The sequence below is a fragment of the Bos taurus genome, chromosome 4 (genome assembly GCF_002263795.3).
Source record: "Bos taurus isolate L1 Dominette 01449 registration number 42190680 breed Hereford chromosome 4, ARS-UCD2.0, whole genome shotgun sequence".
NCBI lineage: Eukaryota > Metazoa > Chordata > Mammalia > Artiodactyla > Bovidae > Bos > Bos taurus.
Genome location: NC_037331.1, coordinates 50,890,649 through 50,910,574, shown reverse-complemented (window position 1 = coordinate 50,910,574; position 19,926 = coordinate 50,890,649). Strand labels below are relative to the sequence as shown.

Genomic DNA, 19,926 nt, shown 5'->3' with positions numbered 1-19,926 from the left:
TTTATTTGTAAATATGAATAAGGCAGCTGAGGAATTCATTATCTTTTAAGATATTTTTGAGGTGATTTTTCTTAATGTGAGCACCCAGACTTTGGGAAACAGTTTTATCTATTTAAAAAAATGTGTTGATTGCCTTGCTGACTACAAACTCTGCCTTTGAACCAGAGTATTAAAAGTACAATTCTCTCTGGCCATAACATATAATGGTCATCCTTGGATCAAAGTGACTACTTTAGATAATTGTTATGCCATTACTAAGGCCGTGGTGAAACTCATTTTTCTTCATGTTCTCCATCACATGCTGCTTCCATTGATTAACATAAACACAACTGAGTAGAAGCTGGGAGAAAGGCTGAATTATTAAGTCCTTTTTATGCTCTGCCTGACTTGTGAGATAGTTTGTTCCTCTAGATTCCACCAGGATAGAAGTTTCATGTGAACAAAAGCCCTCATCTAAACATGGAAATTTAGATGATGCATGAACATATTTATAAAATTTATGTTTGGTCTGATATACACAGATCAAAATATAGTTTAATATTTATTGAGTATCTTAGCTATTCCAGGTTCAGCATTAAGCCCTTTATAAAGATTATTTTGTTTAATTCTCCTAGTAATGCTATGAAGCAGGCATTAGTGTCTCCAACAGAAAGGAAAATTGAGATGCAGGAAATTAAGTAACTTTTCAAAGTTATGCATATGGCAAATTTGGTGATAGCCAGGTCTCTTTGGTTCCAAAGCCTGTGACCCTTCCATTAGATCAGATTATAATTGCTCTGTCACTATATAATGATTGTATGTCAGTACTAAATAGAATGGTGGCTGTAGTAATCAGTCTTGGGCCTGCTGATCTACTCTGCATCTTCTCAGGAGATACAGGTTAAAAGTTTGAAGGTTGAGGATTCTTCTAGGGTCACCTCAGGGACAAATCTGAAGAAAATTCAGATTTTGGTGGCAGGACAGGGGAACCAACTGGAATGTTTCCGCTTATACTTGGAAAGGAATTGTGTGAAATCCACCCAAGAGCCAGAAGTGCTAAGGGTCAAAGATATAGAAAAAATTAAGTAGTAGAAGAATGAAGTGAATGTGGAGAAAGACTAGCTTGTTCTTAAATGTCTCAAGCCTAAAAATATCCCAGCAAAAGGAATCTTAAAGCCTTTGTAGGTGTATTAATTAACTACCCAGAGGTGGGAGTGAGGAGTGACGGATGCTCCTGAGCTAAGCCGGGCCCAAAGCCCCTGGTCTGGAACTGACAGCACGTTTAAAGGGCAAAGTTGATTTCCATCAGCTCAACTTCCGCTGATAACCAGCAGAATATGGATGAGGAAAAGGACTGGTGGGGAAAGCAATTGACATGTGTATGGTGGGAAGGCAGGGAGAGAATATTTATTGGCACAGGTGTGCTGAGGCTGTGGGTTTCTCAGCCTTGTCACAGAGTAAAGCCTTGATGGCCTCACTGTGCAGTTTTAAGCAGTGAAAATGCTGAAAACTGTTAAGTCTTTAAGAATTTATATGGTGGTCATTAAGATGATTGTAGCTTCTCAGGGCATCTGATCTCTCTACTCCATTCTTTTAATCTGTTACAGGAAGAAAAGAAGGAGAGAAAAATTCACTATTCTAATAAGACCTCTCTCCTTTTAAACAACTTGTACCAAATGCCTTGGTATTTATTGTATTCTTTCTGGGTGTTTCTTCTTTCCTCTGTGTGTGTCATTCTGGTAATTTTTGTTGCATTAAATGAGCAGGGATTCTCGAACCTGCTATAAGATTATGCTTGGTAAAAGATGGACATACTTTCAAGGTGTCCTGTGTGTTCTTAGTCCCTCTAAACCAGAATAATTATGGTGTAAAGAAGGTTTGATTGGTTTCAGGACTGATAGAAAAAGTACTATAAAATTTGCTGTTGACTGTGAAAGGTTAAGAAAAAAAAGGAAATGCCATCAGGAAAGAGTTTGTCTCTCTGCAATAGTGATGTAATTTTAAGTCATATTAGCTATAGCCTCTCCTCATTAACTATGTACTTGTTTTTTTTTTTTTCTTTTCTGCATTTGACTCAGCAGCCAGATACAAAATTGCCTTTAACATCTAAGACTCTGAGCATAGAAGAGAAACTGACTGTTGAAAAATTATGTGAGTCAATTAAGGACAGTTAGAGGGAGTCAAGGGAAGGGAGTTCTATAAGCAGATTACTTAGAGAATATGGTTATCATGATACTTTTATTATGATAAGAAATTTACAAGTGCGTGCTCAAATATATTTTTGACTCCTAGGCAGCTCTGGGCATATTTCCATCATCAAATTGAGATACACATCAGTAAAACTTGGGTCAAACTACTTTTATTATTTAAATTTCTTAAGCCCCAGAAGTTTAAGGGGCATAAAGATGTCTTGGGACTTGTGGTGCTAGAGTTGTCAAGTCCCACAGTCTGTCTTGCCAAAGAAGATCTTTGTCATCATGTTTGGACAAAGACATTGGGTAGGTGTTTGAGTTCAGGCATACTGCTAATGAAGAGAGTGTTTGGGGAAATTCTACACATGAGTAGTCTCTGGTGTAGGCACTTTGACTTACTTATGTCCCTTTTCATTGTTGCTGTTGTTGTCACTAAGTCATGACTCTGACTCTTTGCAACCACATGGACTGCAGCACGCCAGGCTTCCCTGTCTTTCACTATATCCCTGAGTTTGCTCAAACTAATGTCCATTGAGTTGGTGATGCTATCTAACCATCTCATCCTCTGCCACTTTCTTATCCTTTTGCCTTCAATCTTTCCCAGCATCAGGGTTTTTTCCACTGAGTCAGCTTTTTGCATCAGGTGGCCAAAGCATTGGAACTTCATCATCAGTCTTTCCAATGAATATTCAGGGTTGATTTCTTTTAGAATTGACTGGTTTGATCTCCTTGCAGTTCAAGGGACTCTCAAAAGTCTTCTCCAGCACCACAGTATGAAAGCATAAGTTCTTTAGTTCTAAACCTTCTTTATGATTCAATTCTCTCATCTTTACATAACTACCATATGGAAAAACCATAGCTTTGACTATACAGACCTTTATTGACAAGGTGATACCTCTGTTTTTTAATATGCTATCTAGGTTTGTCATGCCTTTCCTTCCAAGGAGCAAGTGTCTGAATTTCATGCTTATAGTCACCATCTGAAGTGATTTTGGGGCCCAAGAAACTAAAATCTGTCACTGTTTCCACTTTTTCCCTTTCTATTTGCCATGAAGTGTTGGGACCAGATGCCATGATCTTAGGTTTTTGAATGTTGAGTTTCAAGCCAGTGTTTTCACTCTTCTCTTTCAGTCTCTTCACAAGGCTCTTTAGTTCCTCTTCAATTTCTGCCATTAGAGTGATATTATCTGCATATCTGAAGTTGATATTTCTCCCAAAAATCCTGACTGCAGCTTGTGAATCATCCAGCCTGGCATTTCACATGATGTACTCTGCATGTAAGTTAAATAAGCAAGATGACAATACAGCCTTGATGTACTGCTTTGCCAGTTTGGAACCAGTCTATTGTTCCATATCCAGTTCTAATTGTTGCGTCTTGACCTGCGTACAAGTTTGTATATTGCTTCTTGACCTGCATAAAGGTAAGGTGGTCTAGTACTCCCGTGTCTTTAAGAATTTTCCAGAGTTTGTTGTGCTTGTAAGGCTTTAGTGTAGTCAATAAAGCAGAAGTAGATTTTTTTTTTTTTCTGGAATTCCCTTGCTTTCTCTATGATCCAGGGAATGTTTGCAATTTCATTTCTGGTTGCTCTGCCTTTTCTAAACCCAGCTTGTACATTTGGAAGTTCTTGGTTTCCATACTGCTGTAGCCTGGCTTGAAGAGCTTTAAGCATAACTTTTACTAGCATGTCCCTTTAACCTAAGGTCAGCTGAAAGTGAAAGTCAAAAAGAAAGTGAGGTTGCTCAGTTGTGTCCAACTCTTTGTGACCCCATGGACTGTAGCCTACCATTGCTCCTCCATCCATGGGACTTTCCAGGCAAGAATACTGGAGTGGGTTGCCATTTTCTTCTCCAGAGGATCAAACCCAGGTCTCCCACATTGTAGGCAGATGCTTTATCATCTGAGCCACCAGGGAAGTGGGCTTCCCTGCTGGCTCAGATGGTAAAGGTCAGCTACCTCCAGCAAATCTAGATGACTGTCATGGAGGACTCTTTTCAGCTTCCTCTCCCATCCCCTCTATCTAACTTCTTCTCTTACCCCCTTGGGGTCTTGAACGCTATACTGCCTACACTCACCCTGTATCCTGAATATTTCCGTCCTCTACTAGAACCCCCATTCCTAAGACATGGCTACACTTACTTGTGCAGCCCATAGTGTACTATCCAGTTCCTGTGACAAGGTTTGGAAAATTATATGGTTTAGATTTCTTTGAAACAGGTTATTTTTACTTTAGTGTAACCAGTCTGACCCTACATAAAGTGGTTTATTTGGTCTGAGATGGACTCTGGAATAAAATTCCCCCAGTGATTCTGATTGAGGTAGACTGGCATGAACATTTTCACTGAATGCATCTGACTTTCGTTAGAATCTAAGGTGAGGATATGGGGGGTGGGGTGGTACTTTTGGAACTTTTTAGTTGAATTTTTAAAAATGATATCAAAAATTTTTAAACAAAAAAATAATTATTAGCTCCCTTAATGACAGAAGGACAATGTTTCTCAAACTTTTATATACATACTAGGCAGCAGCTCTTCCCACCTGGCTAAAATATAGAAGTTTCTGAGTTGAACCTAAGATTCTTCATCTCTAAAAGAAAGGGCTTCCCTGATGGCTCAGACAGTAAAGCCGTCTGCCTGCAATGTGGGAGACCCAGGTTCAATCCCTGGGTTGGGAAGATCCCCTGGAGAAGGAAATGGCAACCCACTCCAGTACTCCTGCCTGGAAAATTCCATGGACTGAGGCGCCTGGTAGGCTACAGTCCATGGGGTCGCAAAGAGTCACACACGACTGAGCGACTTCACTCACTTCACAAGAAAGTAACACGATAATATAAATCAACTATATGCCAATAAAAATTAAAAAAAGAAAAAAGCTCCCAGGTGAAGATGCTCTTTTCCTAGCACTATACTTTGAGTAGCAGGGACTTGCAGGGTCATAGAAGAAGAGAAAGGCTAGTTAGAAGTTACAGTTGTGAGAAAAGAACTAGGTGGACTTATCATGGCCAAGGAGTCCCTGAATGAAAGGGACAGGAATCCCACTGAGATTAAGTGTGGCTAAGGGTTTATTTCTTGAAGAGGTCTCTAGTCTTTCCCATTCTGTTGTTTTCCTCTATTTCTTTGTATTGATCGCTGAGGAAGGCTTTCTTATCTTTTCTTCCTATTCTTTGGAACTCTGCATTCAGATGCTTATATCTTTCCTTTTCTCCTTTGATTTTCGCTTCTCTTCTTTACACAGCTATTTGTAAGGCCTCCCCAGACAGCCATTTTGCTTTTTTGCATATCTTTTCCATGGGGATGGTCTTGATCCCTGTCTCCTGTACAATGTCACGAACCTGTCCATAGTTCATCAGGCACTCATTCTACCAGATCTAGGCCCTTAAATCTATTTCTCACTTCCACTGTATAATCATAAGGGATTTGATTTAGGTCATACCTGAAAGGTCTAGTGGTTTTCCCTGCTTTCTTCAATTTAAGTCTGAATTTGGCAATAAGGAGTTCATGATCTGAGCCACAGTCAGCTCCTGGTCTTGTTTTTGTTGACTGTATAGAGCTTCTCCATCTTTGGCTGCAAAGAACATAATCAATCTGATTTTGGTGTTGACCATCTGGTGATGTCCATGTGTAGAGTCTTCTCTTGTATTGTTGGAAGAGGGTGTTTGCTATGACCAGTGCATTTTCTTGGCAAAACTCTATTAGTCTTTGCCCTGCTTCATTCCGTATTCCAAGGCCAAATTTGCCTGTTACCCCAGGTGTTTCTTGACTTCCTACTTTTGCATTCCAGTCCCCTGTAATGAAAAGGACATCTTTTTTGGGTGTTAGTTCTAAAAGGTCTTGTAGGTCTTCATAGAACCGTTCAACTTCAGCTTCTTCAGTGTTTCTGGTTGGGGCATAGACTTGGATTACTGTGATATTGAATGGTTTGCCTTGGAAACGAACAGGAATATTTCTGCTTTATTGACTATGCCAAAGCCTTTGACTGTGTGGATCACAATCAACTGTGGAAAATTCTGAAAGAGATGGGAATACCAGACCACCTGACCTACCTCTTGAGAAATTTGTATGCAGGTCAGGAAGCAACAGTTAGAACTGGACATGGAACAACAGACTGGTTCCAAATAGGAAAAGGAGTATGTCAAGGGTGTATATTGTCACCCTGCTTATTTAACTTCTATGCAGAGTACCTCATGAGATGCTGGGCTGGAAGAAGCACAAGCTGGAATCAAGATTGCTGGGAGAAATATCAATAACTTCAGATATGCAGATGACACCACCCTGATGGCAGAAGGTGAAAAGGAACTAAAAAGCCTCTTGATGAAGGTGAAAGAAGAGAGTGAAAAAGTTGGCTTAAAATTCAACATTCAGAAAATGAAGATCATCACTTCATTGGAAATAGATTGGGAAACAGCTGGAAATAGTGTCAGACTTTTATTTTTTTGGGCTCCAAAATCACTGCAGATGGTGACTGCAGCCATGAAATTAAAAGACGCTTACTCCTTGGAAGGAAAGTTATGACCAACCTAGATAGCATATTGAAAAGCAGAGAAATGACTTTGCCAACAAAGGTCCATCTAGTCAAGGCTATGGTTTTTCCAGTGGTCATGTACGGATGTGAGAGTTGGACTGTGAAGAAGGCTGAGTGCCGAAGAATTGATGCTTTTGAACTGTGGTGTTGGAGAAGACTCTTGAGAGTCCCTTGGACTGCAAGGAGATCCAACCAGTCCATTCTGAAGGAGATCAGCCCTGGGATTTCTTTGGAAGGACTGATGCTGAAGCTGAAACTCCAGTACTTTGGCCACCTCATGTGAAGAGTTGACTCACTGGAAAAGACTCTGATGCTGGGAGGGATTGGGGGCAGGAGGAGAAGGTGACGACAGAGGATGAGATGGCTGGATGGTATCACTGACTCGATGGACGTGAGTCTGAGTGAACTCCGGGAGTTTGTGGTGGACAGGGAGGCCTGGCGTGCTGCCATTCATGGGGTCGCAAAGAGTCGGACACGACTGAGTGACTGAGCTGAACTGAACTGAACTGAAGGGTTTATTTCAAAGTCCCAATGTTAACTATTAACTTTCTGTGTCTTACTCTGGCACTCTCTCTCAAGACTCTGTTGGAGAGTAGATGACAGTGTGCATGGAGAGGGCAAAGGTATAGCTAGGAGGTACTCTCAAGATTGCATGGAGAGATGATCCAATCTCTTTCTGTTAAAAACAATATTATGTGGGTTGGTTAGGCTTTTACAGTACTATTGAACACAAAGTTGCTGCACAAGCATTTAGCATTACATGTGTTTTTAAAGACGAATTTAGGAATCCAACACCATGTCTCATAGGATATTGTCTCTGGGGCAAAATGCATCTGTTCTCACATGTGAAACTTTAGAATTAAGTTGATTTATAAATTAGGAATCATCTGTGATCATGTATTGTACTTACAGCTTAAACTGCATGTTTATTGTTGTTTAGTTACTAAGTCATGTCCGACTCTTTTGGGACCGGTGGCCCAGTTTCCTCATTCTTGCTGTGAGCTTGGGGCCTCTTTATGTCTTCTAGTTAACCAGTATCGAGTGGTGACTCATGAGTGTGATGTGGTGATGGTGTACAGTTTCTATGATTCCTTTTAACTTTTAAATTATGTGTCTATCATATGGGGCCTAGAAAAATAGTATTTATTTTAAATTGCAGTGATATTACCATAACTTGATTTGGTAGTTTAATGTTGAACAAATCACAATGCTTGTACTGATGATCAACTTGGGGAAAACCAGGTCATGTTATAACAGTTTTCATTTTGATTTAAGGTTATAAATAAGAGTTGAGGCTCTGTTACCAAACTGGTTTGATCCTAGTTTTAACCAATTGCTAGCTGTCTGACACTGGACAAGTTATTTAGACTGTTTGTCTCAGTTTTTTAAAATTGTAAATGGAGACAATAATAGCTCTTACTTCATAGAATTATTGTGCAAATTAAAGTTAAGCATGTGGAGTATATCTTGGTACAAAGAAAGTGCTTCATAAGTGTTACCTGTTACTGTACCATTAAATATAGTCTATACCGACCTTTACAAATACTCCTATTATTTGCATTTACTTATTTTTCCATACTCTAGAAGCAAGTCTTAGAGTACCAATTTCATATTTCTAGAGCATATAAAAATACCTAGACTCTAACTATTATTTCAGAAATTAAAATTAATATTTTAACATATCTTATAGTATTCCATTTTCTGAATTAAGCCTACTCTTGCTACTATATCAGCAAGTCCAGGAACATGTTCTTATAAAACATGAAGAACATAGCTTAGATTTCTAGTAAAGACATTGCTAGTAATAGTTATTAAATCAATAAACACTCAAAGGAAAATACCAAAAGCAAAACATTTTCAGTTAGGCGTTGAATCTAAAAACATGCTTCAGGGTAGACAGATACTATGATGATACTTTTGAATTCTGTTCTTGGTGTTGGTGTACATACATTTTTGCAAAAATTGCATAGTTGGAACAGTGGGTAGGTTTTATTTTCTATGTCAAATATGTAAAATGTTTGTTTAGCAGTTAGTATAAAGTCAAAAATTTCCATCAGACTGTAGTGTATCAAGATAAATAAAAATTTGACACTTTTGTTTACTCTCTCAAATCATAAGCCTTTCCTTTGGTATGTAAGCCAGTACTGTTTGTATTTTATGGTAAATTCTGGGTATATCCCTGCCTGTGTGTTTACACTTCCATTTTTTTGTATGTGTGTTTTCTTTTTATCATTTATTTACTATCATAAGGTATATACAACTTTCTATCTAAAGTTTATTAATTTTGAGTGTTTTTATGATTAAGAAAATTATCAGATAATTATTGATAAACTTGATGCTTATCTTCCAACTTTTTCCCATAAGAATATATATACTTAACGAAGGGATGTGAATCATTACTTTAAATAATGCATTATAAATTTACCTCTCTTAATGCATTATGAATGCCTTTTCATATCATTAGATACTTTTCTACCTAGTCATTTTAATGCTTAATGACTCATGTGGCTGTACCATAATTTATTTTATCAGTTCCTCATCATTGAACATTTAGATTGCCTCCAATTTTTCACTGTTATAAATAATCTTTCAATGCACATCTCTTTAAAAGCTAAATTTTAGTAGATTTTCCAATTGCCTTCCAGAAAAGATATATTAATTTACTTTCCTTATACTAAAGTATGAAAATTCAGTCCTAACAATAGGTATTATAATTTTAAAAACATTTCCAAATTGTTAAAAAGTGTATTATCATTTTATTTGAATTATTTTTGTCTCCTACTGAGTTTAAACAGTTTTTATGGACAGAGGAGCCTGGCAGGTTACAGGCCATGCGGTCTCAAAGAGTCAGACATGACTGTAATGACTTAACATGCACGCACATGTATTAAGCATTTATATATACATGTTTTTGAGGGGTGTAAATTGATTGCCTTTTAATATTATTTGTTTATTTTTATTTTCTTATTGCTTTTTGAAAGGCTATTTTCCTCAGCCTGTTATTTGTTTCTAGTGGGTTTTGTTAATTTTTTATTTTCTTAATGATCAGAAGTTTCAGTTTTTAAAAACTTGCTGCCCATACCTGTACTTTTTGTTTTAGGTTTGTTTTCTGTCTTTGGCATTTGACATTTAAAAAATCTTCTCTACCCAGAGTTGTAAGTGCATATTTCTTAAAAAAATTTTTTTTCATCTTTTTTTTTTCTTTTTTTAAATTTTATTTTTAAACTTTACATAATTGTATTAGTTTTGCCAAACATCAAAATGAATCCGCCACAGGCATACATGTGTTCCCCATCCTGAACCCTCCTCCCTCCTCCCTCTCCACACCATCCCCCTGGGTCGTCCCAGTGCATCAGCCCCAAGCATCCAGCATTATGTGTAATTATTGAATCTATTTGAATTTATTTGGATGTATGTATGAAATGAAGGTGAAAGTGCGAGTTGCTCAGTTGTGTCTGACTCTTTGTGATCCCATGGACTATAGCCCACCAGGCTCCTCTGTCCATGGAATCCTTCAGGCAAGGATGCTAGAGTGATAGTCATTCCCTTCTCCAGGGCATCTTCCTGACTCAGGAATTGAACCTGGGTCTCCAGCATTGCAGGCAGATTCTTTATTGTCTGAGCCACCAGAGAAGCCCATGTCTGAGATAGAAATCTAATTTTTTAAAAATAAGTGTGAGTGTCTCCATTGTTTATTGTACTTTCTGCACTGAAATAAAATGACATATTTTATTACATATAAAATTGCTGTCTGTACTTGGACCTGTTCTTGAATATTCCAGACAAATCAGTCTATTTCTTTGTCATTCCCCAAACTATTAGAGCTGTATAATATAATTTAATACCCAGTAAGGTAGATCTTCTCACACATTATTCTTATTCCCCAAATGTTTTTGGTTAGTCTCTTGTTTTTTTCCAAATGAAATTTTGAATCATTTTATCTGTTGATTCAAGTATTTGCTGAATGGATATTCTGTGCTAGGTATGGTGCATGATGTTGGGACTCTCAGAAAAGCTGACAGTCCCTGCTCTTATGGTTCATGCCCAAATATCCAGTAGGAATTCTGATGAAGATTGTGTTAATTTTATACAATAACTTGAAAGAGAATGTTAGCTTTGTAATATTCATTTTTTCTTTTTAGAAAGTTTACAGTCTCTCCATTTACTTAAGACTTTAAAAATATGTCTTAGTAATGTTTTTTAGAATATATTTTAAGATATGTATATATTAATTATTGGTATTTTCAATGTATCATTTGTTGTATTGTTACTAGAAATGGGATGCTTACTTAATTATTACTCTTGGTATCTAGGAATCTATTTTCTTATTTTATATAATTTCTGTTTTCTTTCTACATTTCTGGGATTAAGATACATAAAATATATATAAAGCAAGTCGAGATGATAATGATGATTTTACTGACTGTACACTATAGAAAACAATGTAACCTTAGAGGTTTTTCAACTGATTCCTCCTGTATTAGAAACAACTATGCTTTGGATTTGCAATTATAATTTTTAAAGTAATCTTGGGATTAATTAATTTAATGTAATTGCAAGCATGAACCAAGTTTTCTGTTTTCACCTGAACTTTCTTTCTTGGTTTAACTATCCAGCGGACGTTCATATCTCTAGAAACATCTGACGCTGTCCTAAGTGTGCAGATAAAACAAAATGGTTAAAGGATTCAGACTCCACTACAGTTCATTTAAGCTGAGGTCTAGAGGATCCCGGGAGAGACCAGATGTATTTCCCAGGAGGTATTTTCAGGCTTCTTAATTTTTTCTTGGCAGGCTAATCTAAATATATTCCCAACAGGAAGGTAGTCACTTGTGCTGTTCTCTAGCTTGACCCCGTCTACCCAGATGGTCTTCTGAACTCATACTATTCATACCTGCATCCCTGTGAGTAGAAAACACACATAGCAATGTCAGGATGTGTGCTAGACAATTGTCCAGGGAATCCTCAGCCTCTGCCGTGGGATTCCCTGAACTCAGATCATATAATCTGAGATATTAGCTCTGGAGGGGATCTTTAAGATAAGCTTGCTCCACCACTTAGTTTATGAGTGAGGAAACTGTCAAGAGGAGGGAAGTGACTAAGGTGACACAGAGTGTAGGTAACATGCTGGGATAAGAACTTGGATTTCATGACTCTCATTTCAGTGTTTATTGCCTTGTCACGCTGACTTAAAGATTGGTATCAGGCTTCTCCCATTATCTAAGTGAACTCTTAATTTCATCTTGATTTGTGTCTGATTAAAAATAAAATATTTTATCAAATTTTAAATAAATTTGCATTCTACCTCATTACATTCAAGCCTTAGTCAGCTTGCACTATTTTATATGGTCGCAAATTGGGACTTTTCTTGTGTAATGAAAATAGTCTGGCAACAGGGTTCACACGAAGTAAGAATAGAGGACTGTGTTTCTCCCAGTCATTACCACGATGGTTTTTTAAAGGACTGCACACATAGATTAAGCCTAGGTATCAGTTACCATTGTTTTCCTTTCCAAATAATAAAATCAGGTGATGTCTGTAAGTGCTTTCATTATAAATATTAGAGAACACGCTGCTTAAAACAGAGCATGGAAAACTATAGGAGGAGGGGTCTGGAGTGCTGATTTTGTCCTTGAATGTTGATGGGTTCCATGTGGCAGTGAGGTTTATGTTTTGCTGTTGGCAGATGGTCAAATTATTAAAATTTTCTCTACCAAAAATTTTCTGCATTTTTCTTTTCTTTTTTCTGTGAACATGTACCCTCCCAGAGTAATGCTACCAATGTCATTGTGGAATAGCCATTGTTGTTCAAAGGATGAATATGTTCTCTTTTTGTTTGAGGTAAGGTGACAGCTAATTAATTCAGTCATGCAACCTGCAGAATAGGTATCTGAATCAGATTAACACAGTCTTATTTATTTTGTTATAAGTCACAACTGAATTCCAATTCTGCAAATAGTTCTGTTGTGAGGTGACAGGTTATGGAAAAAATATAATGGTGATACAGTGGCAGGGACTTTAGTTCAGATTACTCAGTAGGAGAAAACTTAAGTAAACCCATATATTTCTAACTCTAAAAATTCTGTGTACAGCTCAATTACTAAAATATTTCTCTTTTCCCTCAGAATATTCTTTTTTGGCATTCCATAGATAAGAGTCACTCCTTAGAAATATGCATGGTGGTTTTTATCAGTGGTTCTATATTCAATAATAGTATCTACTAGTCCTGGAAAAAGGAGGAAGGTGATTATGCTAATTATGATACAAGCAGCTGGATTCATGGAAAGTTGTCACACATCATAGTCTTCTGGCTAAAGTCTTATAATGAACAAGAAATGACATTTTATCTGTTATGTCTGGTAGTGCTCCCAACTTATTCTCTGCTTCATGGCCACACACAGTATATCCAACATGGGTGGCACATATGAGTTCATTCCTCTTGACTGCAATCAAGAGAGCAATTTAACCAAATGCAAACCCAATATTAGTGTAAAAATAAATCAGTATAGATGTGGCATTGACATTTGTCTATGAAGAATGTAGACATAATATGGAAAAATTCTAGGATAAAACATTGATGTAAAATTAAGTTTGAGGATGAAATAGTGCCACTATAAGCATACTATGAAAATTATATTTGTATTACGGATATATTTATACATGTAGTTTCAAATCTAAGGTTCATGTTGACTGTACATTTTCATAGTTTAAGGAATTATTTTGAAATAAATGATCTATTCTAGAGAAAGTTTGGCATGAATCTATAGAACTTAATAAAAACAGCCAGGGCAGCACTTGCACAGATTTAATAGTTGAGGAATGGGAACAGCCCATCTTCCCCAGCATAGGGAATGGGGCGATTATCCTGATTTAGTCACAGGATGTCATGTAAACAGCACTTAGAATAAATGAGGTAGATATATAAGTATCATTGGGGCTACATGTCAGAAACACAACTGTGTTTAAAAAGTTAAAAGAAAGTTGCAAGCAGCACAATATGATACCATTTATATAAAGGTTACAGCCTCAAAAACAATTCTATATATTGTAAAAATGAATGTACATGTAACAAAAGTACAAAGCATGCATAAAATGGTACATGCCAACAAGCAGTAATTTCTGCATTTATTTACCTTTTAGATAGAAGGTACTCTTCTGTGTGCATGTGTGCTCAGTCGCTAAGTCCTGTGTCTTTAGCGACCCCATGGACTTCAGCCCACCAGGTTCCTCTATCCATGGGATTTCCCAGACAAGAGTACTGGAGAGGGTTGCAGTTCCTTCTCCAGGGGATCTTCTCAACATCTCTTATGCCCCCTGCATTGGCAGGTGGCTTCTTTACTACTGAGCCACCTGGGAAGATAAATAGACTCTTTAGTAGATATGGCCAACTATTTACCTGGTTTATCTGGGTAGGTTGTTAGCATGTTTGTTTATTTTTTTTAGTATCTGTCTGTTTGGTACAATTCAAACTTATATTAAAATGTGGCTATATGGGATGAGAGAATTCTAATATTCCATGTTTGTGATTAGTTTGGAAAGTTTTTAAAAAGGTTTGAACTTTTTCTTACATTCAGAACCTTGGTCTACGTGGTTAATTTGAAATGAGGTACTGAATACCAAGTATTGAATGAATAGCTACGTAAAGCCTATAGTCAGTCAAGGATGGCACTATGGCTTATAGCTTGGGGGTGATGTGGTTATAGGAAAGCACTTTACCTATTGAGAATGAGTGGGCTGATGGAGTTGGGCACTGAGGTTTAGAAAAGACATTGTAGAAAATGGGGGTGGGGGTGGGGTGGGTGGAGCAAATTATCAGCTGAGGGAGAATAATGCTAGGCAAAAAGGGGGGAGGGGCTGTCTGGTTGAAAATATACATATGAAATAGACTCAATTAGCATAGCATTATTTCCAGGCAAGGTTTAGCCTCATATCCCCATTTCACTAGACCACCATGAAACAAGAATTCTGTCTTTTTCTTTTGAAGGCAGTTTAGCAAGATGGTTAAGACTTAGACCGTCTGGATTCAAATCCATGTGTTCAAATCTGTTCTTACATATCCAGGCAAAGTGGTAATGATTTGGTGAACAGTTTGATTCAGTGGTCAGTTGAGGATCAGACAAAGTGGATTTGGAAAACACAACTTTGGTCTTCCCTTGTTAACTCATCCTGTGCTTCCCTGGTGGCTCAGAGGATAAAGCTTCTGCCTGCAATGCGGGAGACCTGGGAATGCGTTGGGAAGATCCCCTGGAGAAGGAAATGGCAACCCACTCCAGTATTCTTGCCTGGAGAATCCCATGGACAGAAGAGCCTGGCAGGCTACAGTCCAGTTCAGTTCAGTTCAGTCGCTCAGTCATGTCCAACTCTTTGCGACCCCAAGAACTGCAGCACGCCAGGCCTCCCTGTCCATCACCAACTCCCGGAGTTCACTCAAACTCACGTCCATCGAATCAGTGATGCCATCCAGCCATCTCATCCTCTGTCGTCCCCTTCTCCTTCTGTCTCCAGTCCCTCCCAGCATCAGAATCTTTTCCAATGAGTCAACTCTTTGCATGAGGTGGCCAAAGTACTGGAGTTTCAGCTTTAGCATCATTCCTTCCAAAGAAATCCCAGGGCTGATCTCCTTCAGAATGGACTGGTTGGATCTCCTTGCAGTCCAAGGGACTCTCAAGAGTCTTCTCCAACACCACAGTTCAAAAGCATCAATTCTTCGGCACTCAGCCTTCTTCACAGTCCAACTCTCACATCCGTACATGACCACGGGAAAAACCATAGCCTTGACTAGATGGACCTTTGTTGGCAAAGTAATGTCTCTGCTTTTGAATATGCTATCTAGGTTGGTCATAACTTTCCTTCCAAGGAATAAGCGTTTTTTAATCTCATGGCTGCAGTCACCATCTGCAGTAATTTTGGAGCCCAAAAAAAGAAAGTCTGACACTGTGTCCACTGTTTCCCCATCTATTTCCCATGAAGTGATGGGACCGGATGCCATGATCTTCGTTTTCTGAATGTTGAGCTTTAAGCCAACTTTTTCACTCTCCACTTTCACTTTCATCAAGAGGCTTTTGAGTTCCTCTTCTCTTTCTGCCATCAGGGTGGTGTCATCTGCATATCTGAGGTTATTGATACTTCTCCTGCCAATCTTGATTCCAGCTTGTGTTTCTTCCAGTCCAGCGTTTCTCATGATGTACTCTGCATATGAGTTAAATAAACAGGGTGACAATATACAGCCTTGATGAACTCCTTTTCCTATTTTGAACCAGTCTGTGGTTCCATGTGCAGTTCTAACTGTTGCTTCCTGACCTGCATATAGGTTTCTCAAGAGGCCAGTCAGGTGGTCTGCTATTCCCATCTCTTGAAGAATTTTCCACAGTTGATTGTGAACCAGATAGTCAAAGGCTTTGGCATAGTCAATAAAGCAGAAATAGATGTTTTTCTGGAACTCTCTTGCTTTTTCCATGATCCAGCAGCTGTTGGCCATTTGATATCTGGTTCCTCTGCCTTTTCTAAAACCAGCTTGAGCATCAGGAAGTTCACTGTTCACATGTTGCTGAAGCCTGGCTTGGAGAATTTTGAGCATTACTTTACTAGCATGTGAGATGAGTGCAATTGTGTGGTAGTTTGAGCATTCTTTGGCATTACCTTTCTTTGGGATTGGAATGAAAACTGACCTTTTCCAGTCCTGTGGCCACTGCTGAGTTTTCCAAATGTGCTGGCATATTGAGTACAGCACTTTCACAGCATCATCTTTCAGGATTCGGGGTCTCAAAGAGTCAGACACGACTGAGCAACTTCACTTTCTTTTCTTTCTTGTTAACTCATAGACCTTTGAGCCCTTGATGAATAGTTGGAAACTGGCCTGAAGCTGCAATTTTTTGACACACTTCTTCCTAAAAGTCACCACCTATCCCAGACTGGGAAGGATACAGCATCGGACTGTCAATAGCACCAGTGCCTTTTTGCTCCTCCCTCCTGTTGCCAGCTCCCCTTTATGTGGTTGTCTCAAGAAGCTGTTCATTCTGCTGTTCATTCTATCACTCAAAGTACTTTTGAGAGTTCTATTTTGAAATCACATCAATCGCTTGGTCTCTTTGGCTTCGGTTTTTTCATCTGCACTGTGAAACTAATAATGCCTACTCTTGACTCCTGAAGTTGTCATAAAAATCAAATGAAAAATATTTTATAAAGTGTTAAGTGCAATGTAGATGTTACCAATTAACACACTACTTTAGAAATTGGACCTTTACTTTATGGCTGCTATATATTTTTAGTAAAAAAAAAAAAAAAAGAAAGAAAGAAAACACCTCATACATAAATGTTTCCAAATGATTTTTGCTAAAACCTAAATAAAGTCTTATTTCATAGTATAAAGATATTACAAAGGACATCAAGAGTTTCACGTATGGCATGGCCTGCTGTGTAAGCCCATTTTAAATCCTCCTGTAAAGATGAAACTGCTTGTGTTGAAATTGTGAGGGCACTTTATGAAAGAAAAATAAAATTTCATTTTTCTGTTTTCCATCTTCTGCAGGAAGTCACCAAAGCAGTCCAGCCTCTCTTACTGGGAAGAATCATAGCTTCCTATGACCCAGATAACAAGGTGGAACGCTCCATTGCCATTTACTTAGGCATAGGCCTATGCCTTCTCTTTATCGTGAGGACACTGCTCCTGCACCCAGCCATTTTTGGTCTCCATCACATTGGAATGCAGATGAGAATAGCTATGTTTAGTTTGATTTATAAGAAGGTAATACTTCCTTGCACAGTCTTTATGCTACTTGTTAGTGGCATTGTGTTTTAAATGTTACACTAGTACAAGTAAGGGATAAATGCTAAAATCAGTTTTGTAGGGCTGTGAAGTAAATGGCAGGAATAATGAATATTTCTAATTTTTCCTTGATACTTCCCTTCAACTAATAATTATTGAGTAATTCTGTAAACTGCCTGTATTTTAAGCTTCATATTTGTTTTTTCCATATCATCAGTTTTTGGAATCCATGGCTCCCTGTTGAAATGATTCTTGCTGTGTGCATAAAAGTCATTGACAAAATATCATCTTATGGTAAAATGCCATTTGTCTTTATGTGCAATAACAAGAATATAGTGTGTAATTGTTATTGATCAACCAAGCAATTGATATTTCTACCTTAACTTGTTATGGGGGCTTCCTCCATAGCTCGCTCAGTTAAGCATCTACCTGCAATGTGGGAGACATGGGTTCAATTCCTGGGTTGGGAAGTTCCCATGAAGAAGGGAATGGCAACCTACTCCCATATTCTTGCCTGGAGAATCCCATGGACAGAGGAGCCTGGCAGGCTACAGTTCATGGGATCACAAGAGTTGGACATGACTTCGTGCTATTTTTAACTAGTTATGACACAATGATAGTATCCACTGCCTTATTTTGAGTTAGATTTTTGTCATCCTAAGTCTTGGAAATTAAAAATTTTGAAATAACACATACACGGCAACCATAAGAACCTTTTCTACTTTCCGTATTCATTGTCAAGTCAAAAGCCCACGTTGCTAAACCATGCTTTGGGTGGATTCAAATTAAGACTGTCTTACCAGGCCTTCCCTGGTGATCCAGTGGTTAAGACCCTACACTTCCACTGCATGGGGCCCAGGTTTGATCCCTGGTTGAGGAACTGAGATCCTGCATGCCATGCATCACAGTGGGGGAAAAAAAGGAATTTCTTACCTTACAAACACATTTTAAGGTCATCTTAGTGACACAATGATACATGCTTTCACCAACCTGATTTATGTGTGACTCTTTGATTTACCAAGATTAAAGATTTCTTATTTTTTTTTTTTTATAGATAGTTTGTTGGTTATTTTGGTTATTTTCTTTACCCTTCTTCTCTTTCTTATTCCCCCAATATAAAAACTTTATATATTTGGCTTATAAGAGCTGTGGACCTGACATTCCCTCTACAAATAACCCATTAACATTTCCATAATATACATGCAAGGTCAGTGGTGTTGTAAAACCTTGATAGTTATACATTAGTGTTCAGACCTTTTATGGAGGCCCAAGTGAAAAACTGAGTCCACAGTGTAACCAAATCACCCCAGCTGCAATCTCATCAGTTTACAAGTGCCAGGAAAGCACAGGTGATAAATCAATAAAAATCTTATCTTGATCCAGAAATTTTATATAAGTGAATAAATTATTAGATATCATTTAGAAGATAGAATTTAGACAAGATGCATATAAAAGAAAGTTGAATCCAGTTTAAAAACAGTTATAACTAACACATATATATGGAATTTAGCAAGATGGTAACAATAACCCTGTGTACGAGACAGCAAAACAAACACTGATGTATAGATCAGTCTTATGGACTCTGTGGGAGAGGGAGAGGGAGAGGGTAGGGAAATATGGGGAATGGCATTGAAACATGTATAATATCATGTATGAAATGAGTCGCCAGTCCAGGTTCGATGCACAATACTGGATGCTTGGGGCTGGTGCACTGGGACGACCCAGAGGGAGGGTATGGGGAGGGAGGAGGGAGGAGGGTTCAGGATGGGGAGCATGCGTATACCTGTGGTGGATTCATTTTGATGTTTGGCAAAACTAATACAATATTGTAAAGTTTAAAAATAAAATAAAAATAAATAAATAAATAAATAAAATTATACTCTGTGCTTAAAAAAAATAAAAACAGTTATAAAAGTGATTATTATAGTGATAATTGATGTTCATGACAAACTTCTAAGTGATTTAGGTATATCATTTCATTTGATCCTCCTCTAAACTCTATATGGTAGAAACTATTATTCCTATTTTATGAATAAAATATTTTGATAAACTAAAGGCCTAAAAAGTATAGAACACTGTGTAAGAACTGCTTCAAAATTTCTAAAGTGGATAAGTCACAATCCTTGAAGTCATGTCCAACTCTTTATGACCCCATGGACCTGCCAGACTCCACTGTCCATGGAATTTTCCAGGCAAGAATACTGAAGTGGGTTTCCATTTCCTATCTAGGGGATCTTCCTAACCCAGGGATCAAACCCCACATCTCATGTCTCCTTCATTGGCAGGCAGATTCTTTACCACTGTGCCACATGGGCTTCCCTCTTGAAGTTAAGGGTTTTCCAGTTACTAGAGAACATAAGATAGGTACTGAAATAATGTTGCAAGTCAAATTGTGTTACATAGAAAGAGAGACATGAAGCCCTCAGGGCTAAAGTGGAAGGGAGGGCAAAGAGTTGTTTAGTTTGTGGATT

At 38.0% G+C, this 19,926-nt stretch overlaps 1 protein-coding gene across 1 annotated transcript in view; it reads left to right on the top strand.

Moving 5' to 3' along the window:
• CFTR (CF transmembrane conductance regulator) overlaps positions 1-19,926 on the top strand; it is a gene marked incomplete at its 5' end in the record, with an annotated part of 213,804 nt that overhangs the window by 47,018 nt on the left and 146,860 nt on the right. Inside the window, 1 exon segment of the mRNA NM_174018.2 lies at positions 17,219-17,434. Within this exon segment, the coding sequence (NP_776443.1) occupies positions 17,219-17,434 (216 nt within the window).